This window comes from Phalacrocorax carbo, chromosome 2, assembly GCF_963921805.1.
Source record: "Phalacrocorax carbo chromosome 2, bPhaCar2.1, whole genome shotgun sequence".
Taxonomy (NCBI): domain Eukaryota; kingdom Metazoa; phylum Chordata; class Aves; order Suliformes; family Phalacrocoracidae; genus Phalacrocorax; species Phalacrocorax carbo.
This window is the reverse complement of record NC_087514.1, coordinates 20013340-20038437: the sequence shown is the minus strand read 5'-3', so window position 1 is coordinate 20038437 and position 25098 is coordinate 20013340. Positions and strand designations below refer to the sequence as shown.

The window sequence follows — 25098 nt, the reverse complement described above, 5'->3', positions numbered from 1 at the left end:
GGGCTGCAGTTCTTCAAGAACTGCTGCAGCGTGGGTCCTTTCCAAGGGCTACAGTCCTTCAGGTATGGAATGCTCCAGCGTGGGTCCTCTGTGGGCCACAGTTCCTACCAGAAAACCTGCTCCTGCATGGGCTCCTCTCCACGGGCCACAGCTCCTGCCAGGAGCCTGCTCCTGTATGGGCTCTCCACTGGCTGCAACTTCCTCCATGGCACATCTACCTGCTGTGGTGTGGGGTCCTCCACAGGATGCTGCACAGATAGCTGCTCCAACATGGTCCTCTGTGGACTGCAGGGGAACCTCTACTCTGGTGTCTGGAGTGCCTCCTCCCCATTCTTCCTTCTCTGACCTTGGTGTCTGTAAGTGCTGTTTCTCTCATGTTTTTCTCACTCATCCCTCTCACTGCAGCTGCACAGCATTTTTTACCTTTTCTTAAATGTGTTTTCCCCAAGGGGCCACCAGCATCCCTGATGGGATTTTGGTACTCCGTTTCCTCTTATATAGGAGAAATCACAGAATCACAGGTTGGAAGGGACTTCAGGGATCATCTAGTCCAACCTTTCTAGGAAGAGCAGAGTCTAAACAAGACGGCCCAGCACCCTGTCCAGACAACTCTTGAAGGTGTCCAATGTGGCCGAGTCAACCACTTCCTTGGGGAGATTATTCCAATGGTGACTGTCCTCAGTGTGAAAAATTTTCCTCTGGTGTCCAATCGGAATCTCCCCAACAGCAATTTGTGTCCATTCCCCCTTGTCCTCTCCATGTGACTCCGTGTAAAAAAGGAGTCTCCATCTTCTTTGTAGCTACCCCTTAAGTACTGGTACATGGTGATGAGATCCCCCCTGAGCCTCCTTTTCTTCTCCTCCTTCTCTTGTTCAAAACAAGCAGTTTTGAACAGACTAAAGGAATTAAGGTTTTCTTCCAGGTTTCAATAAGTTTGTGGAAAACAGAGAAATATTTTAAATGTACAGCACCTCAGCAAAGTAATTCTGAACTTTGATTACATTTTTCCTCCAGAAGTAATTTACAGTGCTTTGAAAAAAAATAATAGATGTTATTTAAGCTGGGTTAGTTGCCTATTTTACATGCAACAGAGACAGAGATCACTTGGACAGACAGCCCAAATGCAAAAAAAGAGTCTTGTGAGTCTTGTCAGAACACGAGAAACTCAACTGCAATAAAGAAACATTCTAACCTGAAGCAGCTATTCAGGCAAAGCATCCAGAAAAGCCTTTGGGGAAGACCTTGCCTCTTCTCTTGTCTATTACCACTAGAGCATCTCCACTCCAATAGACACACATGAATACATGACATGCCTCACATACTCCCATAGCTCAGATGTAAACATGATGTATTTCACAGAATGACATATAGTTTTAGTTAACAGAGGTCATTCTGGCACCTTCTGAGAAGACAGACTCATGCTTCTATATAGGCATACAAGCAAGGGAAGTTAGCTAGTAGAAAATGGACGGAAGTTCTTCTGTTGTCTTTCCATAATCCACCTATCAACCAGAAAAGTCTCCTGCCATAAATCAACTGCTCTCTGAAATCACCTACTGCTGTTAGCTATTCAAAGACCTAGGTTTACACAGTCCATTTCCTATTTTCTCCTTGCTCCACAAATCACTGGGAGTACTCTCTTTTTTGTATCTAAAACCAAGCAGCGTCTCCTCCCTTAAGCCACCTCAATTTTGCTAAGTATTGGGATGCCTGGGTTTCCCCACTGCAAGCCCACAGCACCGCTTTGTACTTCAGGCATCTTTCAGCACTTTTTCAACTACTAAGTTTTGTGCATTTTGTCATACGTGCCTGAAACTTTGAGGTTTTAACGGGACGTATAATACAGAACTCACGTATATGGTAATATACATATTAATCTACATAACACAGAAAGCAAACTTTGGTGTAAATGCTACTGTAAGCAGGTCCAAAAACAAGGTAGTGTTTTAGGTAGTCCATACTTCCTCTGACAAAGTCCCTCCTCTCCATGGCAAAAAATGTTGTCCATCACGTATCTCTAGTTTCTGATGGCTTGGAAACACAACACACTGGAGTTTACACCACCGTTAACCTAACTTACAGAATTGATAGTAATAAAGAAAATATTTATCTACAGGAGAAACTGAATAACTGCATTTGAGCTAGAGAAGACAAACGTTATTTTGCCACACAAGAACAGGCCGATATAGCAATACATCTGACAGAGATTGTTGGCTGTTAAACCTTTTTATTTCAGCTGGATCACTGCCACTGATATGCACTAGAAAATGTCAAGAAAAATAGAACCAAGCCTTTCTACAGAGCAGTTATCATTACACCATCAATGTTTTATATCCTTAAACTATAACTCAAAGTGAGAAACGTTCCTATATAAATATTTCATGGTCTTAAATTCTCTACGATTTCAGACACATTTCACTAAGTCCCCTCCAACTTAAGAGCAAAGAGACATACACAACTGTATACTACTGATAATGGGTTACTACAAAGATGAAAGGTTGTATCAGCCATGCTTCTGAAGGAATAAGCCTCTGAACTGCTAACAAAACAAAACAAAAAACCTAAATGGAAGTAAAAATATATTCCTGTATGGTGAAAAATCTACTGAAATACTTTTTCTACGCCCTCTAACAAGGAGGAAAAACACAAGATCACATAGTTGAGGTTGGAAGGGACTTTCAGAGATACCTAGTCCAATCCTCCCTGCTCAAGCAGGGTCAGCTAGAACAGGTTATACATGCATGAAAATTTCCTACCCACAGTAATCATCCCTTGACCATAATGCTTTAAACACATTAGCCTTTGGATTACTTTTATGCCACCCATTTATAAGAGCTCTTTACAAACACCTTAGAGTTCAGACTTGCTCTACAATGTCTTGCTGCCTGCTAGAAAGCAGAATACATCATCAGATCTGCCTTTCTTGATCCCATGATATCATGTTCCTCCTGGTCCGTGAAACGTCTCTGGGACACAAACTTCTTATCTTTCAGGGCAAAGAGCAGTAGTTTAGGCTAAGTTAGTCAGAACTTTATCCAGTCTGGTCTTGAAACCTCAAGGACAGAGGCTGCACAAGCTTGCTAGGCAACCTGCTCCACACTACAATCATGGTGTAAAAGTTTTTCCTTTCATCCAGTTTGAACCTCTTGTTTCTACTTACACCTTCTGTCCCTTCTTCTTTTACCATGTATCACTGAACAGCTAAAATCCATTTGAACTGAGTTGCTACAAAATGTCTTCCTACCAAGTAGATTTTATCTTCCAACAAATGTTACCTATCACACTGTATCCACAAAACAGATGACTTTTTGGTGGAGCATGCTAGCTTTCAGAATTAATCTTTTTTTCTCTGGCAGCACAGCTGCAAATACAGTCATATATATACACACACACAGAGACATACATATATATATAACTGTACTGCCAAAGGAATAAATATTTTTTTAAAAAATAAAGAACAAACTAAGATCTGTAAGACACAGACTTAGACTTCTTATAGAGCTTTTCTGAGAAAACAGGAAATTATGGACAGATTCAAAATCTTAACCTGCAACTATGACATTTTTTGTACAGAACAGGTTATCCTATATGTACTTTGTGTGACACAAGGTAGTGATAAGGTACAATACCAATGTTTATTACAAGCTTAGTAGACATATCTTGAAAAAAAACTCCAAACAAACCCAAGACAACTACTTAATCTGTGATGCTTTCATATGATTATTTTGCTTCCTGCTTTAGTTCATGGACCCAATCAAGTCCTAATTTACTGTTAGTCAAAGCTGCTTACAACCCAGATAAAGCCTCCCACTGAAGCATTTTGCTTCCAATCTGTTGTTTCCAGTGTGACTGACAAAACAAGTATCATAAAGTGATCTATGCTCCAGCTCCTTAGTAAAAAGGGTCAACTTTCTACCAGGTTATGTGAAGTTACTGAGAAAAATGCAAGCTAAGGAATCTAAAAGTAATCTGAAAAAGACCCCTTTCTTATGATTATTCTGACATAACTTTGTTTTTTCAAATGGCTCAATTCTGAAAGTGTATATATATATTTTAAGTCAGAATAAAAGGAGCCTTGTTTTTACATTAAAATGACACTGAAGAACACATATTGGTTGATAATTTCTGTTGCTACTGTGATTTTACATTATGGAAGAAATTTGTATGGTTTCAAGAGTTTGCACAGATTTTTGTTCTGATAATAGAATTCAACTTACATATAAAAATGTTTAAAAATATTTCTGTATAATAATTTGCAGCACTTACTACATGAGTGACTTTCAAGGTATCACCATCAAATCTGCACAAGCTTGTGCTATCTTCAAGAAATGCATCACATTCTTCTAATTCTTGAGCATTACAAGGTGGGTTTTCCTTTTCAGGGTTTGGATTCTGAAATAAAAAGATCATAGAATCATAGAATCGTTAAGGTTGGAAAAGACCCTTAAGACCATAAAGTCCAACCACTAACCTGTCACTGCCAAGTCCACCACTAAACCACATCCTCAAGCACCATGTCTACCCTTCTTTTAAATACCTCCAGGGATAGAGACTCCACCACCTCCCTGGATAATGAACTACACTGAAAATACCAGCTACTGAAAATAAGTATATAAACGCACACACACACACACACACACACACACATAAAAATCCCCTTCCATATCAAAAAAGTTCAACAGAACATAAATAATCATCTGCATATCCCTACGTACTTAAAGATCAAGCTATTATGTACTTACTCAAAATGAATAGAACCATTTCTGTTGTGTTGGATAGCATGAGCAGTAGGTACAACAAAATCCATTTCAGTTTAAGGAAAGGTGCATAAGCCACTAAAACATGGACAATAAATTCCCTTCTGTAAGTAGCAAAAGTATACGATTCTGAAAACCTATGCAGGTTTAGTAAATTTACATCAGTGTAACCTTCTTTCAGATTGCCATTGGAAATGTTATTAAAAATTTATTAGTTCATTTTTTAAGTAGCTCTAAATACATGCCTCCTTTTAGCTTTGCTAATAATGATTTTAGATTAATAATTGTGTTATGCATGTTTTTCAGTGCACCCAAAACAAGAAAAAAGCATGTTGCTTTTTCATTTCCACAAGTTAAAGAAAGGAAAACCTGTCACTTTTACTAGTAATTTGAGAGGAAGACATAACAGTACCGCATACAGATATGGCTTACTTCTCCTAATGACATCTTGGATAATTTTCAAAGCAACCAAGCCATGTTACCTTTGCGATACATTTAGAGAACTAATTTAATGATAGCAAAAAGGGACCTTTAACAGAAAGCAAAAAATATACACTTCCTCCTTAAGTATGAATTAAAGTTGCTTCTTGCACAAAAAAGGCACCATCTTGGCAACCAATATAAGCTGAAAGCTGAGGAAAAACAGAATGTGTAAGGCAGGGCACTGACTCAATTCATCTGACGGGGAGGAGTTCTTGACTTCCTGTGCTCATTTCTTCATCCATTTCAGCTGATTATTTTGGTTCAGTCCACAAAGTCCACAAAGTGAAGGGGATCAGCACATTTTTAATTGCTAAGACAATTTAAGTTCAAAGAAAACAAACATGAAGAGGTAACAAAGAAATATCCTTAAATGACAGGAACCAGGAAAATTAAGTGTCATATACTGCAGGCTGATGCACAAGACTTAAAACAGGGTCTGTCTCTTTAGAGGCTAGACTTTGGGGTTCACCTGCTCCTCCAAGCATTCCTGACGGCCTCTGGTCCACTGTTTCATCAGGTGGCTTTTATAAAAACCTTCCAGGTAAACAACTGAGATGACCAAAAAGAATCCACGCCTTTATTATACATACGTAGCTAAAGTTGCAGTACAACAAAATATGTAACATTTATTTAAATGAACAGTTACCTAAGGAAAGGTTTTTTTTTACATGATCATTATTGCACACAAGCTGAAAAGTTGTGACCAAAAAAAAAGTCATCACCTTAAGCTCAGGATGAGTTGCTAAAGAAAAGAAATTTGAAGTTCTCAATACACCTATGGTCAAAAGAGGTACTACATTATCTTGCCCACAAATAATGGGGGAGGAAGGAAGGAAATTGATTTAAGCACTAAACAGAATTTATTTTAATAACACTCTTCAGCCTTATTAAAAAAAGTAATAATCCAAACCTAATATATCAAGACCCACAGGGGGTCATACTTTACAAGTTTTAGATGAGATGCCATCTTCTAATTAAACCAAAAGGGGAAGTATCAAGCAAACAGCAGTTAAAAATTACATTCTGTTTTGAGTAGACTCCCTGCATAACAATAATGCCAGAAAGTTCATGAGTCATGCTTATGCCTTCCTAGATTTTCCTTTTTAAAATGTTATTTATGCTCACAGTCTATAAGTCAAGTACAGATTCCCTAGGAAGATAGTATAAGTGTTGCTAAACTACCGATAAACAAGAAACAGACATCCTTCAAAATGAATCAGATCAACTGCTTTAAAACAAACTGCCACATCGTAAGTGGTGGGAACAAAATTTATATTCACTGTGAAATGAGGCTTCTGTTTTGGTGCTCGGATGCTCTCATGTAAACTAAATTCAGTCCCCCATGAAGATGATATTTCTGTTTGAAGTATATTTAAAACTCTAGTGCCATTAGTTTGTTAACAGTTTCAGTTAAAAATTAATGTAGAGTTAGGATGCTGAATAGCAAATGAACTGATGAGCTATGTCAATCAAGTACAAATTAGGATATCAAGAAAAGACAACATGCAAATAAATCTACAAGAATTTGAAATGTTTTACTTTCAACTCCTTACCATTACTTCAGATGTAAGATGCATCAGGCTTTCAGTTATTTCAGAGCACTGGGAAGAGTCCATAATGAATTCCCCTCTTGTGTCACCAACTATTAGCTCTGGCCACTGGGGTCCCTCATTTTTCTTAATTAGAGAGATTTCCAAACTAAAATGCAAATAGAACACAAAGAGTAGTACATGAAAAACCTGCATCCATTTCTGTGATTAGACAGAAAAGATCTAAATGTAGATTTGAGCACTCCTCCTCTCCAAAGTGAATTAATTATGAAAATCACATAACAGAAACCATTAGCATTCAATTTATAAAATAAACTATTCTAATGGAAAATACTAAAAAAAAAAACAACCCCAAACCAAGGACATGTGATTTCTAAAAGCCTAAGAACAAAGAGAATGTATTCATGTAAGTGCCCTCAGAGTTTTCAATGTAAATGCAGTTTCCCCTGAAGCAGTCTTATTAAAATATTTCAAATACCATAGGAGATCACCTGTAAAGAAATCTACTCCAAGAATGACAGAATTTTACTACCAAGGTTTATCTGAAACCTAAGTAGTACTTAATAGGGCTGCTTAAGCGTGCACTACCGTTATTTAACACCTAGGACAAAAATATTTGTCTTTTATAGGCCTCAGAAATTATAAGCCAGTTAATTATCTACATTGCGTATCTAAAATCCTATGATAAGATTTCTGTAACCTGTTAAAAAAAAACCCACCAAACTTAAGACAATGTGGTATAACCATTAGGAATAGAAAATAAGAGACTTAGCCCGATGCACCAACACAGCAATTCCATTTAATTACTGTTAGACCAACGCATGGACATAATGATAAAGTAAGACTTAGTTTTATTATATTCACTTTTAGATACACTTCTAGGATCTACTATGACAGTCTTTTACATGACAGAACAGGAAAAACTTTTAACTACTGCATTGTAGCAATAACTATTTGGTGAACCCTGAATCTTTCTGAAGCAATTAGATTGGCATTAGAAATAACATACTTTTACAGAAGATATTTGGATTAAGTTTCAGACTTCTAATCAACAGATTTTAAGTGGTACTGCAAATTAACATTAAGAACTGAGTGTAACTTATTACATTGAAATGTGTAATTACTATTTCTCATTAAAATAGAAGCCTGAGATTCATGCAGTACTCTTCACTTGATGAACAAAAAATTTGTTAGTCAGCTATTTTTCATTATATCTAATAATTAAAAACTGAAATTAATGTTTTAGTATATGGTATTAGTATAATCTATATAGACATATTAGTCCCTTTACTTAATTCTTTTGGAGAATAACTATCTTTTACAGTTAACCTTTTGGGGAAAAGCCAAGATTTTTGATGAGAGAAACCAAAGGAAAGCCACAGGATATCTCAAGTTGGAAGGGACTCATAAGGTTTATCATGTCCAACTACCTGCTCTTTGCAGGACTACCTAAAACTAAACCATGTGACTATCAAAAGAAATAGAAAAAACATTTAACTTGGAATCTCTTGCAGAAAATGTCATGCTAGGTTTTTTTTTTATTAAAACCAAATCTAACAAGGTATATCCACCTGTATTCTTCACATAGAAGTTCAAACAATGCATTACTGAAAAATATTGACATCAAGCTTGTCCAAGTACCCAAAAGTCAGTATTATCTCTACCATATCTTTTTTCATTTTGTTTTTTAAACTATTATAATGGCAAGAATAACCACTGCCATATGTATTACACACAAAACTATCATAAAATACAATATCTCATATGTATTAACACCCTGCTCCCTAATTTCCACACTTGGGGAATGGCAGTGAAAAAGTATGCATTTGAAAGTTGTAATTTGAGGATATAATGACTTTTTTTTTTTTCTACTTGAAACTCAGACTTCAGGGTGTCAGAAAGCTATGGTTAATATAAAGTCTGTTTTTCACTCAGTCTTCTCAAGAATCCTCCTTAGAAGGACATATTTTCCATAACATTATGGTTGTAAACATTACTGTGCCACTGAAATCTGTATTCTTCGTACTTACTGCATACTCATTCAGGTTCATAGGATTAAAGTTTTTGCACCTTAAAACCTCTCAGAGGAAACTCAGTTGGAAACCCTGCAGGAAACTCTGTGGACCACAAATGCCTAACAGAAACCCTAGGACAGATCTGAACTAGACAAAAAGTTACAGGGTTTTCTTCATATCAATAAGCTTCATGTATTCAGAAATAACTTCTTGAACTGGGCCTCTGAGACAGAAAACTGAAGTGCATACACTCTGATAAAAAGGGTATTAGATACTGAAAAGTGAAGGAGATCAGGCAAACCACCTGCCCTCCTCTATGGCTCTACCTGCTAAAAAAAAATAAAGTGCAATTTTCCTATTTTACGATTACCTTCATTACACTATACTGTATTCAGAATAACTAACCTGTAAAAACAGTAATAACTTTACAGCAAAAAGGGGAAAAAACCCCAAAGGAACACTGACTGTAAAACAAAGGTAAGACATACTGAAATATTGTTTTACAAAGGTATAACACTGGAATTCAAATCTTGAATTGCTGGAGTCAAAACCAAGATTTCTAAGAAATATGCATGGTCAAGGGGATAATTTTTCTTCCGAAGAAATCACTAACTACAGCACAATCATATTTTATTGCCATATGCACAGCAAGAACCTCTTCTACACTACTAGATTATTGGAAATTTCTTTCAACACCTATACATTTTTCCTCAGAGCAAGTATTTGGTAACTGTTAATCAAAGAAAGCTCAAAGAGTTAATAACTAAGAACTCAAAGTTTTTAGTTCATATGTTTAGTTTATGGAAATGCAAAAGGGACTGTAATGTAAGTAGCAAATACTGTTATGTGGTATTTATATTTTTCAGAACCCATAGTGCTTTAAAGTAAAGCTATATTGGATATTAATGATTGGTATTAGAAATCAAGAGGCCAAGCAGAGAACAACAGAAGAAATTTCAAAATGGCTTGGAAATGGACACAACCAATGCATTCTCCCCACCCCCGTCCCATGTCCAGGAGGCATACTTTGGCCATTAATACATTAGGAACTTTAAGGCGAAGTTTTCTTAACCAAAGAAATTCTTGATCCTTAAATCTAGTAAAAAGATTTAAGCATTTTTGTTCCATTCATGTACTGGCTTTGGCTGGGATAGAGTTCATAGCTAGTGGGATGCTATGTTTTGGATTTTGGTTTTATCACTAAATATATTTGCTTAGTGATATAGGCATGTTTGTATTTTCCTAAGTTTATGTCCTTTATGAGAGAGTATTTGCAAAACTTTCCCAGTGAGAAAAATTAATTTTTATCTTATTTAAAGGAAATACCTCTATTTCCATAGAAACAACTCCTTTCTTCTTATATTTTTTCACATGATGACACCATATACGGAAATTACTCTTTAAGCAACCATTTAACCAAACCTGCTTGTTTCAAGAAATAGTGGCTCATTACTTTATCCTAGGAGAGAGCAAAAGCAGTAAATATCCAAATATGTAGAATATACTGACAGACCTTGTTGCTTTTCTTTTTACATACTGGAAGATCCGAGACAAATTCCATCATGAACCACATCTGAACAATGACACTTGACACACAGTTTTACTTATCAACTCATTTCCTTGTGTTCCCCCTCCCCCATCAGCCTGTATCCTTCTTCCCCATCCTTTATCTGATGTTTAAATAATTTCTTTGGTTCAGGACTATGGTTCTGCATTTAGAGAACGATCAACACAAGGTGCTTCCAGTCTGCAACCAGTGTACATGTCACAGAGCTTGTGGCAGACTAAACCCCAAGGGGTGGAACGTGACTCACTGAACAGATCCCTACAGTGGAAGATCCCTGGTGGAGATGGGCAAGAGGAAGGGCCCAGGAAGCTCAGGGAATAATGCAAAGAAGCTGACCTTATCTCAACACAAAGGGTGGCCTTTGTTTTAGATAAACAGCTACCAACAGTTGAGTTGATCAACTGGTGGTGTAAATGTTTCTCCTTAAGTTCATCAGACAAGTAAGTGTTAGATAGACCAGCATGGGAGGAGTGAATACGTGGCTCAGCCCAGGCAGAGTACAAAAACTAGACAACTAACAAAAGAATTTGGAAGAGAGCTATGGGCTGGAGCTGGCTTCAACGCACATATTCCTGCCCAGCAAATGGGGCTGCTCAGCATTGTGGAGATAAGCATATTATAGAGACTGGTAATGGGAATCATGTTGGTACTGTGACTAAAAGGTGTACTGCAATTGCTATATCTTGCTAAGCGTAACTTGCATTTGTATTGAGTTTTCAGTGTATTTTGTATCACTCTGCTAAATCAGAAATCCCATGTAACATCAACTGCCTTCAAACAAGTAAATTTGATCATTACACCATCCATGCACAGAAATATCTCAAAGAACCTCATCAGAGAGTATTGGGCTCTGACAGAGCAACGAATAAAGCTGCAGCTTATGGTCTTATTTTGGTTGAAGTGAAGAAACCAGCACAGATACCTTCTACATGCGAGTATCTTCTGTATCTTAAAAGGAGTACCAGAGGTAGCCCGTTAAAAAAAGATTGACTTTTCATCCTTTAGCCCACTACTGCAAATATGGCCTCTAACAAGTTTAAGAAAAAAGAAAATTGAACCTCACAAATTTAATACTGTAAAACACACTGGAAAACAACTGATTTAAGTTCTTTCTTATTTAAGTATGGACATTCCTACTACTCTGAACTCCTTTTGTGATTATTATTAAGTACAATATCTGTGATATTAACTAAAGCTACAACAACTACCAAATGTATAGGTGGCTAGCACTGGTTAGAATACTTTACCTGTAGCGAATAAATAATTGGGTGCCTAGATTCCCAGACAGTACAAACAGAATTCTTGAAGAATCTGGACAACTCTATCTTGCAATAACACTACATATATCAATATCTGATAGCTGAGAACTTACACACAAATCCCTACTTGGACATTTGAAAGACTAATATGAGACTTCTAAATAATGAAACACAACCCTAGGTTAAATAAACAATGTGCTGAGTTACAGACTGTAAATTGTATGAACTTCTCAACGTTCAGAAATACGATCACAGAGCAGAAAATTTTCTTAGAGCAGAAAATGTTTAGTCTGTTCCAGACTTTCAAACCCACTTTCCTCAGGTAGACAAGCAGAAACCCACAGTGCAACTGACAAGAGAAGCTATACAAATTCCAAGGTAATTTACAGGTAACAAGGGCTTAGGGTACAAAGAAGAACAAGATCATTGAAGTGTGGATCAACTACTTGTTTTTCATAATGCACATACTGCATTTCATTCATCACCACTTAAGTGTTACTTTGAACCATTTAGAGGGCACTTCAGTTCTAGCTGTTCTGACCAGGTAGCACAAGGGGAAGTACAACTGCCAAAGATGAGCAAAGACTTTCAATCCCTTCTGTAAGTGGAAGGATCAAGAAAAGTATGTTCAGCAGTATTTAAGCATTCAACGGTTCTCTCAGTTCGTGTCCTACAAGGTAGGACAAAATGGTGCATGTAAGCGTTCACCGCCTCTGTTAACTGCAACAAAGAAAGTGGCTTATAACACAAGCTTTTAGCTTCAAGTCTCAAAGAGAACACTCAGAAGGGTACATTTCCAAATATATAGGGATTTCACATGTGCAGAAACACATGTGGTAATAAATCTGAAGTTATGTCACCTTCCAGATATGAAGCATTTTTATTGATGCAAATGCAAATGTTGTAGACAATTTGCACCCACAAAAAACCTTAAAACAATGGTTGAACACATCTTGTCACTGACATCAGTTTAGGGTTCTGAAGGGCTCTATTAATGATGTAGAGTCTAAGTAGAAAGCAAAATTAGATGTCCAGAATTAGGTTGCAATTCTCTACCAGAGAACTAAAATTGTAGAACTAATAGGTTTGAAATAAAAGAAAGTAAATTTTACTATGGTGTAGGGAGCTTGGAATTCTTTCTTTTTTCTCCTCTCCATTCTTTGGTGTCTTTATTTCAGAAAGAAAGAGACAACTAAAAATTACTTCTCAAATAAAACCATGAATATTTCTACAGGTCTACAGCATGTTCACACAGATTAACTTTATATCATGTACATAATGTACAATGGATTAGGAAAACATAAGGAATTTATAAGTCAATCCTGAATAATTTCTGTTACATTATTACCAAAAAAGGCTTCTGCTTGTGGAAAGCAGAATTGGAAAAGAAACTATTAACACAAACAACAGGGTAAAAGTCAGGCTAATCAATCCTAAAATTTAGGGGAAAAAATATTGTTGAACCAATTAAGTTTACTTTGCTTACAAAGCTATTTTTAATGTTTTGTTAGCTGGGGTTTTTTTTCTGGCTATTTGGAAAAAAATAAAGCTTTTCTTTAGTACTTCAAAATATTACTGAATTTACTTACAAATTTATCACTGAAGTTTCATAACTATATTATACGCTGTCTTTATGAAAATCATTTAACAGTTTACCTATTCACTTTTCCATTGTGATCAACTGGAAGGGAATGGATAAGATTATTCTCAAAGAGAATAAAAATATCCAGTAGTCATGCAGATAGGTAGTCATCCAGACATGCACGGGTTAACCTCCAGTAGCTTGTATCACCAAATACTATTTTAGAAAGGCTACTGACAATATTAGAACAGGACATTAACTGTGGCTGCCAATAAACACAGGCAAAGTATGTGAAAACAGTATGTGCAAGTTAACATTATGAGCATCAGTGTAGCCTAATGTTGGAAAGAACTCAGCTTCACAGCTCAGTAGTGGAAGCTCTTAATTTCCTGGACTGGTACAGGTATAGCTGTAAGTACAGACAGTTACACATAATGACTTTTTTTCTGAAACAGAAGAATTTATTATTTTGGAAAGGATCTTCTATGCTTATGTAGAAAATAGCTGCTCATGCAGCTTATAAGCAAGTTAACTGTAAGGCAAGGGGACTGCTTTCACAATTAGCTAAAGAAACAGTACTGTGAGACAGCACTGCAAAAACCAGTGAACTATTTTCAGCAGAGGAGACAGATTCTTGTACAGAGGGATGCAGGGTGTAGCATGAAATGAATCCATTCCCAGAGGGGACAGAAGTCAGAGATATGGTATACACTTTGAAAACATTTCCTATCAATAGGAAAACTAAAACCCATATACAACACCTTTTGTTCTCTCTAATTATCCATGTGCAGCTTTCATGGTCCACAGATGAATAGAGTTTTCCTTCCATCACAGGAGGCTGGTCTTTCAGTGTAACACATATGTTATCAGGGGAAAAGCGTACTTTTATGTCATCTTTAGTGACGTCTTGAGGAATGTGAACTGTTATTGTTACATCATCTTCAGTCTGCTGCCAGTAATAGAGAGGGTCTGCAATTGGAAACACACAGAAAAATACAAACGAGATTACAAATGCTGTTCTGGATTCCACAGCATGCAACGCTGGGAGATGTGGAATAGAAGTTTGTGGAAGAGTGGAAATTAACTTTCACTCTGAACAATTTACATAAAATATATTCTGCTTATAAAATGGAGAAACATTTTTTTAGCAACCAAGTTCATTTGTGTCCCTTCTTTGGAGAGGACTTTATATGTCTATACTCAAATAGGCTGATGGAGTTATACAATGGGCATTAACTATTACAAAGTTTATTGTAGCATACAAAATTGATAAACAAAATGTACTTAAATACACTGAAACATTAATGACTAATAATTTGGTTGAAGAGACATCAGGATAAGTGGTACTGACAGGCTACTGCATGCACAGAAGTATAGGCCATTCGGAGATGTGAACGTTTTTTCTTACCTATTTTGCCAGAAGCTACACTGACTATTCAACACAAGTTATTTTAGAAGACCAAGTAGTCTTCATCTGCCTCATTTAAGGGAGGTGAAATAAAACTGCCGGCCCAGAGGTAATGCCTGACTTTTGCTTCTGGGTCTAGAATCTGCCTGATGTCTGTCTTGATGATTAAACTGCTACAAGAAGTGGCCTTTTAAGAGAAATGTATATATAAAAGGAAGGCTATGACAGCACAATTGGACAGTGCACAGCTGGTCACAGAAAACACAAATACAGATGTGTTCATTTTCTAAAGAGCAATCTTGTACGTATTACCTTTCTACTTAGAGGAAAAGTACAGTATGGATAGACCCTTTGGAAGCTCTCAAGTTGTCACAGCACAGTAGAAGATTTAATTGATCTAAGCTTCATGTAAGCAACTGTGCCTCTGGAAAGACTCTTACCTTGTTGTCTGTTACCACGAGCTTCCTGTTTGTGATGGATCAGTCACAGGTGCTACAAATATACTTCCCAGAAACTATTAATATCTGAGATATGACAGCCTTCAAAATTCTAAACTTTGACACAGATTCTGACAGTAAAAATATTAATTTGTATGAAAACTGAATGACACCAAAAAAAGTAGCTTAGACTTCCCCTCTTCACGGTCTTTGAGACAGCCTACTCATAAGCTGTCAAACATGTGCAGAGGAAACTATGAAAGAACAAATTAAAAACCAAAATACTGACGTACAACATAACCACCTTAATATTTCTTTATCTATTTTATAAAATCCTATAAAAATTAGAGTTCTGTTGCTGGCATATCTTGTTTCATTATCTGATATCTATTATGCCTGCAATTTTATATAACCATGCAATTAAAATTATAGCCTACGTTAGGTTTAGGAAAAGTCAAATTCTCTCTTATAGAGGTATTACACTTCCCTCTATAACTAGGGGTTCAGGTGTCAGTACTTTCTTTACCATTAGATTTTTGAGCCATGAGAGGTTTTCTAAAGGTATTGCTGCAAACGGTACTCCACACATTACAGATTTCTGAGATTTGGCAACACCATATGTGCACATACATGCATGAAATGAGCTATGCTAAGAGCCATATAGTACTTTTTACTGTGTTTTTTTAATCACACCTAGCACACAACTCAAGAAGCTCTTAAAATCCTTAAAACATTGGAATAGCTAATTCAGGCGACAACTGCACAGACACTGCATTATGGTGCTCAGCGCACTGAAGAACTCCTTTGCCTCAAGATTTATATGTATAGGCTATTCTTAATATAATTACATGTACATTAATCACATTAATCCATTCCAGAAAGTTGATCTTTTTGTATTGTTGCCCAAACAGATTTCTACACCATTGACAATGATTGTGTTACTACCATTGATCAATATCTCATATTCAGAAGCAAAAATCAAATCTGAAACCACAAAATATAACTACATAAACATATATATTACAGGTTTCAGTGGTATTCAAGATAAAACAACTTTGTTATTAGGTTTTTACATACCTAATTTTGTTTTGATCTCAAAGAAAAAAAACTATGGGTACCTTTTGTTGAAGTTTATTATCTTTTCTGAACTGCTTTCCCACTGGAGAAAAGATAACCTTTTCTATTACGAGGATTCTCATTCTTTAGGAAGAAGAAGTTTTGTTGGTTTGTTTCTTTTTTTGTTTTAAATTTAGTAAGGCAGGAGTAAATTACATGTCAAAGAGCTTTCTGATGAACAACCATTTTTGCAAGTCAGTGGGGGCTACACTGCCTCTTCTCAACAAGGAAGATTGGCTTCTTAATTTGAGTACTTCAGCCAGATACCTAAATTAAGGTGCTATCTTAGCAATTAAACTGCCAGCAAACACTTAGCATAGCTCTGTTTGCAAAATATCATTTTCCTTAGGACAACAAAACTCTAAGTGTTTCCTGTCCAAAAAATGCTTCTCATATAGGTTTATGCACAATACAACTTCTCAGGGTGAAAACAAACAAAAAAAGCCAATCTGTCCTTAAAAAAGTAAATCTGGAAGACAGATATTAAGACCAACACTTACTGCTATAATTTCCAAACAGATGCTAAACTGGCAAGCTATTTTCTAAACCAAAAGAGAGAGTATCCTATCATAATCTGCCAGATAAGTCTTACCTGTCTTTTCATTTGTTGCTTTTGCATCATCATTTTCTTCTAATTTGTCATCTTCATCTTGCATAAATTTGAATGGTTTGTAGGAAATAATCATTAGACCATCCCCACTCGGCTCTATTGCTGCATAGTGGGGTACTGATTTTCCTTGTAAAACCCTCCTTTTAAAGGTTTCATACCTATGATCACCTATAAAATTGAAAAAAAATTATTAGCAGTAATATTTTTTTAGAAGACAAATTATAAGAGAATCTCATTACACTTAAAAATACTAAGCAATCCTACCAGTTAAATCACAGTACCGTAGTTTAGAATGAAATTTCTCAGAATTCTGTTTTCCAATGAGTTTGTTAAATATGTAGATCCTAAAATTAATCTAACATTGCCCTTTTTTCTTATGATGGCTGCTTTGATCACAGGCAGCCCAGCAATTCACAAAACTACTCACAGCCTCGATACAAACAAGTTTTCCAAATTCTTTCTGTGCGGCTGTAAAAACTTGAGAAGCGATGAAATAGCTCATGGTGACACTTTATTCATAATGGAAAATGCCCATCTTCCTCAACTTTTGTAAAACATTGCCCTTTAAATGGGAGGTCCCAGGTGTTAGCTACCGGCATCAAGGCCCATGCCATTCCCTGCTGTGCTCCCAATCACACGAGAACCAATGACTTAAAATGCCAGTAAGGTGATGTGTTCTAGGACAACGTTTGTTCTTTTTCCATTAGAATCTTACTGCCCCCAGAGTCCTCAGTAACTGAACAAATTCTGAATAAAAACAGATTGTACAAATGGATTTTTAGCAAAAACCTAACAACTTGATAAAATTGTCACAGGTGATGAAATTATCCACATTGTTTAGTTTTCCACATTTATGCTTCATCTCCTCATTAAAAGAAATCGCTGTACTTGCAAGAAACTGGAAACTCATTAGCAGAGACATTAGACAAGACCAGATTATGATGGTAAAAGTCACCTAACCACTCTAGTACTCCAAAATGTGTTCCTGTTTGACCTCAATGTTAAGTTTAGAGAAACACCTAAGTCATAGAAGAATACAGATAATAATGGATAAGCCAGGTGTAATTTTGGTCCCCTGAACTGGTTACCTTGTATGCAAAGCAAGAAGTGGAGTAAAGAGTAAAACCGGACTATAATGTAATTCTGGTAGTCAGTGGTGTTAATCAAAGCCCCCTCCTTTTTCCTAAAAAATTTGGACAGTGTGGTATGGATAGTAATTGAAGAGATTCAACCATTCTTATTAGAGACACAGTAAGAGAGCTATACAACCAGAAGACTCCAGGCAACAGGGTAACCTGCTTTAAAAATTAACAAATTACCACAGCTTAGATATGTGACCAAAAAGAGCATGTCTTTGTTGTAGCGGGAAGTCAGACACTCCTTGAACAAGCTATTATTTAACGGATCGAATTTAACTGTATACTGAAACATACAAAAATTGTTTGCACGTCTCTCTTACAGCATTTGTTCACTTATTAAAACGCTCTACAACCTCACGCTTGTCCTGTGCAACCAAACCTTTTGTAGAGTATTTTCAATCAATCATGAACACCTTTAAATGTTTTAGGCAAGTCTTTAGGATCTTTTCGGTATGTTTATATTACACAATTTTTCTTGTAAAGGTGGTCAGAAGAAAGCTAAGGATGTAACATTTTCTGAGTCTAATAAAGCAGCATGGTGGTTTTTCATGTCAAGCTTTTACATTGAGGATTCCTAAAACATTACCTAACTAAAGAAAACAACAAACTGTAAAAGGGTGTATCTTTTTCACAGTCCTCTGAAGTACCACACAAGACATGAACAGACCTAACCCCTGCTTCCATTCAGATTTATTTTTATGCTTCTAATTTTTGTTCTTTGGTAGTACAATAGTGGTAGGTGTGATGACTTTGTCTAGGCAATCAGACATAGCAGAGACTCTCACAGCTCTTGGTGTCAAGAGATGTCACCACATTTTAAGGCTTTGCTTTGATGAAGCATAAATTTTGGTAATTTGAGAAATAGCTTATTTTTACTACAATCTGATTTGATAAACTGCACCCACAGGCAGAGTTTCATGAGAAGTTAAGCATAGCAACTGCCTACTGATGAAAGAGGATATAAAGTATTGTAATTCCTCAGAACAGCTTTTACCTTCGAGACTGGTTCATACATCACTCTGATTTGCAGGATGTTTATTTACAAGAAATCAAAACTTACTTCTCTCTTCATAATTAAAGTTTGCTTTGAATCTTATTATTTACAACTCTGCTGACTGTAATTACAAAAATTTTGACTGTTCCTTGGAAACGCTGGAGAACTGGCAAGATTTTTGGAAAGATTTTTAAATCCACTTTTTGGAAAAAGTTTCATTCCATGAACATTTGTCTTAAGTTAGAAAAAACACACTGTAGAAAAGAATTTGTTTATGAAGATATAAAGTACTATAAAATGTAATAAAAGTTTATGTTAGTGCTCTCTCTAAGCAACGGTCTTCTGTTCTAGTCTGGCAGTATTATTCATTTAATTTTTCTTACGAGACATAACCAGTAATGTTCAGAAATTTCCTTCTCTTGTTGAGCTGGCCACAAAAGCATAAGGCAATCTCACATGGCTTTCTGGTGCTCTCAAAAGTATTTCCATCACCTAAGGTGTCAACAGACAATGTGAATAAAGCCACTCTTTGTCCTTTCCATACTATATATGTAGGAGACTGAGGAACATTTGGATAGTAGCATTGCAGTATGCAATCAACCGCTTTAGTTCAAGCAGTTAAAGATCTTGTTTCTATTGGTATCACAATTCTACTTTTTGGAAGATAATGACTGAGACCATACCACAGCCTTCCCAAAAAAGTAAGTTAATTTAATCCATACATCTTTAAATCGGATGGTGAAGCAAGGGATCTTGTATCCTTTATGGAAATAATGATATTTAATGTGTGTGTGGTCATACTGAACACATAAATTACCCTTTGCGAACTTTATTAGGATAATACATTAATTAGTAGTGTCATGGTTTCAGGTGGGATAGAGTTAATTTTCTTCACTGCAGCTGGCCTAGTGCTGTGCTTTGGGCTTAGTATGAAAATAATGTTGAGATAACACACCAATGTTTTGGCTGTTGTTGGGTAGTGCTTGTACTAGTCAAGGACTTTTCCAGCCTCCCAGGCTCTGCTGGGTGCACCAGGAGCCGGGAGGGGAGGGGGCACAGCCAAGAGAGCAGATTCAAACTGGCCAAAAGGATATTCCATATCATGTAACGTCATGCCCAGTATGTTACCTGGGAGGGGCTGGCCGGGGGAGGAAGGAATGGTGGCTCGGGGACGGGCAGCGTCAGTTGGTGGGTGGTGAGCAGTTGTATCGTTTGTGCTTCTGGTTTTTTTCTTTTATTTTTTTCACTTTTCCATTTTATTATATTATTATTTTTGTTATTATCATAGTCATTATTATTATAATTATAATTATTATTTTTATTGTAATTATTAAACTGTGCTTACCTCAACCCACAAGTTCTTTTGCTCTTCCGATTCTCTCCCACATCCCACAGGGGTGGGGGGGGAGTGAGCAGCTGCGTGGTGTTTAGTTGCCGACTGGGGCTGAACCACGACAGTCTATTTTTGGCGCCCAACGTGGAACATGAAGGGTTTGAGATAATAACAGTTTCTAGTCACAGCATTGATTCATCTGCTCTCAATATTAGTTTGTCCAGTCTATACCATGCTGATTGTAAAGTACACGTTAAAAATTGCTGTTGGTTTTTGTAGTTTGCTACTAATACAGTAACCAGTATGTTTTTAATGTGTTGGTCTAAAATTAACTGAATAACTGCATACTCTTTTATTGTAGGAAAACCTACTATATGTAGTATTTACTTTTTACGCTACAGTTCTTAAATTTATCTCATACTAATTCCAGCCCCACTACACTGTTAACTGGAGGCTAAAAAAACAAAAAATCCAACAAAAAATCCAACAAAAAACCCAAAACATAACCAAACAAAAACCCATATCCAGCTGTACAACATTCTGAAAAGTAAAACAGACATTAGTTAGAAATAATTCTGTAGAACCTTGATTTTACAAGATCAAGCTAAACAGGAATTGCATTTCATAACATCACAAAGCATTAACCACACATGTGTAAAACTTAAATTCTGACAAACATTTGGAAGACAGGAAGAAGTAAAGTCTGACAAACTGATAACTTGATCTCAAAATATAAGAAAAAATTACCTACGTAAAATCCAAGCTGAAGTTTTGGAGAAAGGAAATATCAGAACCTGAGGAACAATCAACTTCTAAGACAAAAAAATTAAAGCATGATTTAAAATAAAAATAATTACTCACCAGTAATATAAAAATAAAACACTCACCCTCTTTGCTTATCTCTGCAATTGTAATCCATTCCAAGGTAATATGAAATCCACTTCCTTTTGTGTCCAGTTCATCTTTTTCCACCCTAAGCAGCAGCACAGCTACTGAATGCATATCAGATTTTACAAATGAAACACTGTGTACTATAATAAACGGACTTCCTAGTTCTTCATTAAACACAATCTAGAAGAAAAAATTGCAGTAAAAAGTCAGTTAAAACTGGAAGTCTTGCTCATTCTCAGAAAGTAGTGAAAGGCTTCAGTGAATGTCAAATCACTTGAAGTTTGCTTCCCAAAAACCTCTCTGCCAATATGAATCTATGAATGTCACACATTCCTGTTCCTCCTCCCTTGGCTATCAAGCCACTGTTCTGAAATGCTTTAATTATTATTATTTATAATATAAAATCATTATAAGGGCTGCTTACACAGAGCAAAAAGATCCACAAAATGATCTGCATCATGGCTGTTTACTACTACAGTAAGTAGAAGTACAAAAACTGATGAACAGAGCAGGATCCATAAACTATGATGTAAATCCATAAAACAAACAACGTGCTGTATTTACCAGCATATATCAACTGGGGAAAAATAGTCTCACACTCAAGATGAAAATGTAACCATTTCACCAAGGCCCTCACTACGTCTCTAGACTCACCAACATCGTTAAAATCTTTGTAGACCTTGACATGTGCAAACAAGAAGATAAAAAGGTCCAGTGCATTGGTGCAAGTGCTTAATCATCAATCAGTACTGAGGGGAAGGAGGCTCTCTTTATTTGGCAACGATCTTCACAAAGACATTAAATTTTCCTTCTCTATAAAGTTTTATGAAGCGGAGTAAGACACAAAAATCTATAACTAAATGAAGGAGTACGATATTCATGATTAGGAGCTCAGGTTAGAAGTTTTTTATGTATACAGTTTGGAAAAGTCCATCCATATTTGGATGGGACTAGGTAGGCAGAGTACATAAATATTACTGTTGTGGTTTAACCCCAGCTGGCAGCTCAGCCGCACACAGCCGCTCGCTCACTCCCCCAGTGGGATGAGGGAGAGAATCCAAATGGGTAAAAGTGAGAAAGCTCGTGGGTTGACATAAAGACAGTTTAACAGGTAAAGCAAAAGCCTCACACACAAGCAAAGCAAAACAGGGAATTCATTCACCCCTTCCCACGGGCAGGCAGGTGCTCAGCCATCTCTAGGACAGCAGGGCTCCATCGCATGTAACAGTTACTTGGGAAGACAAACGCCATCACTCCAAATGTTCCCTGCTTCCTCCTTCTTCCCCAGCTTTATATGCTGGGCCCAATGTCATATAGTGTGGGATAGCCCTTGGGTCAGTTGGGATCAGCTGTCCCAAGCTGTGTCCCCTCCCAAGTCCTTGTGCTCCCAAGCCCACTCGCTGGTGGGGTGTTGTGAGAAGCAGAAAAGCCCTTGGCTCTGTGTAAGCCCTGCTCAGCAGTAACGAAAACATCTCTGCATTATCAACACCGTTTCCAGCACAAACCTAAAACACAGCCCCATACTAACTGCTGTGAAGAAAACTAACTCTATCCCAGACAAAACCAGCACAAAGGCTAATAACTACCACTGTAAACATGAAATAATTTCATACAGAAGGACTGCACATCTTGTAGCTTGAAACATTAAGCAGTTGGTACCCATAGCTGGAAGTTTTAATTCTAGAAACTATACATTTCAGCTTTTCTCAAAAAAGTAGTCACTCAGCAAAAACCCCATGACGACAAAAACAAAACGAATCCAAACAGCAGTGAAGAAGAAGAAATAAAACATTCTTTGTTTGCTAGAACATTAACACATGAAAATGAAAGAATAAATGACAAGGAATTCAAGCTGCAGCGGCTGAAAGAGTCTAGGCTCAATCCAGCTGTTGTAACTGAAACCTGATGAGGTCTGAGGATTTATGGGGTTGGGATGTTAACATCACTGTAAGCCACTGGGTGCTCTAAATACTCAGAAAGTGGATTGGAATGGTGACAGAACCTCGACATATTAATTTCGTGTTTTTGTTATCTCACACAGAACAGAATAAAAACCAGTTGGTGTTTATTATCAACCATCTAAAGTACAGGATCACCAATTTCCTAGTTACTGAACTCTCAAAAAGATGTAGGGGAAGGAACTAATGAACCATACAAAAATCTTTCACTTCAGGACATATACCTGAGTTCCTGCCAATACTCAAGCCTCCTTGATTCCTTAAGAAACTGCCCTCTAATAAAGAAAATAGATGCAAAATGTGGGAGCTTTATACCAGATTCATCTTTCATTAACAAAGAGGAACTAATCACAGACCATGATACTCAGTAGCTCAGGCAGAAACGTAACTTAATTATATTTCTTGTGTCCAAACAGGATAACCAATACCATTATTAGTGTAGTAAGATAATTTCGACGTGGATACAAAAAAATGCTCCTTTTCAAGAATTAAAAGAATTAATTATGTAAACAATTTAATCATGAGAAACACAAAAATGTACTTCAGTTACAACGGACATTTTTAAGTAAAAATATTAAGCACCAATCATTTTTCAGAGCTAAGTGGACAGTATGAAGATTTTCCCTACCAGAGAGGTGGAAATAATATTGCTTACGTCATACCTGCTCTGCAGGTAACCATCAGGGTTACTTATCAAAGCTTTTTAATCAACAGTTTTGTTTAAGTTTTATTCTAGTCTCTGTGGATGCGTTTTTAAGATGGGGCAAATTAAATGGTGAATATTTCAAACACAATTACATCCGCATAGACAAACATCACACGAGAGAAATCTCCTACCTTAAAAATGAAAGTAAATTTTAGTTTGGTTGACAATAATTTCAGACTTCTTAAAAAAAAATACATATTCCACAGGCCAGGTGAAATAGGAAACAATAAAAGATGGGGGGGTAAAAAAATCCTAGACAGACATGTGTGAATAAGGAAGGGAAAGGGGAAATGTTTTTTAGAAAAAATTCTGCTAGACAAGCACTTAAGCAGCTATTTAGAAACGCTCACTTTTCCTTAAATTGTTCTTCAGTCAGAAGGTTATTCCCTTTCAAAGACTTGAGTTTTAGGTATTTTGTGCATAAAGAAATCACTAATTTAGTCATTAGTATAAAAATCAATGATTTCTATACCTGAACACAATCCTATATCACTGTTACAGAGTTAAGATATAAAGCTTAATTCTTCACATTACATACAAGCAATTCTCATATGATGCAAGAATAAGAATGATTTGGTAGATGTAAAAGTCTTAGATATGTTATTGCACAACTTACCTCCCACTTTTCAGATGCACCGTTTCCACGCTTGCCTGATTTAATTAAATACAGTCTTCCTGTACCATCAGAAAGGGTAACCCATGTGGAAGATGAGAAGTGTATTGAGGCACAAAGGCGATTATCATAAGCTGTCAAGTCTGTAGGTAGCCTGAAAACTTCTCTTGGTTTTTGTAGAGCAGTGTCCTGTAAGCACACAGTCATGCACTAAGAAGTATTTATCAATTTCAGGAAGTATTACAGAGAAATTAAAAAATAAGAGAAATTAACAAAACTCAGCAGCAATTCACCAGTTTGTTTATACAGTTGAGCAAATTTGGTAAAAAAGTGGGTAGAAAGCATCATTCCCACATATGTGGAAAAGGTGGTGGTATTTCATCATCGAGTTGGGTTCTATGTACAGAAACATCACTGTTTTATAATTGATATTTCAGCACTCGTTTTTTTTCCTTCCATTTTACAGCACTAATGATACTTTGCATTAAAAAAGGCTTTTCACTTCTTCTCCCCTAGCATTCCCATGTAATTAATCACTTACCTCAAATAATTCTAGTCCCAGTAAAAATGTGGAGACTTTAAAACTGTACTCAAACTGGTTCATAAAACCTCACTTCTAAATTAAAAATTTCAGCCTACTCTCTTATATTACTTGTATGTTCAAGCTGATATATCATTTC

At 36.4% G+C, this 25098-nt stretch overlaps 1 protein-coding gene across 1 annotated transcript in view; it reads right to left on the bottom strand.

Annotated features, from left to right (window-relative positions):
- NUDCD1 (NudC domain containing 1) overlaps positions 1–25098 on the bottom strand; it is a 51780-nt gene that overhangs the window by 8041 nt on the left and 18641 nt on the right. The window contains exons 3-8 of the mRNA XM_064442218.1: positions 24422–24607; positions 21138–21321; positions 16767–16952; positions 13975–14182; positions 6794–6938; positions 4267–4392 (exon numbers count right to left, since the gene is read on the bottom strand). Of these exons, the coding sequence (XP_064298288.1) occupies positions 4267–4392; positions 6794–6938; positions 13975–14182; positions 16767–16952; positions 21138–21321; positions 24422–24607 (1035 nt within the window). The remainder of the gene's footprint in view (positions 1–4266; positions 4393–6793; positions 6939–13974; positions 14183–16766; positions 16953–21137; positions 21322–24421; positions 24608–25098) is intronic.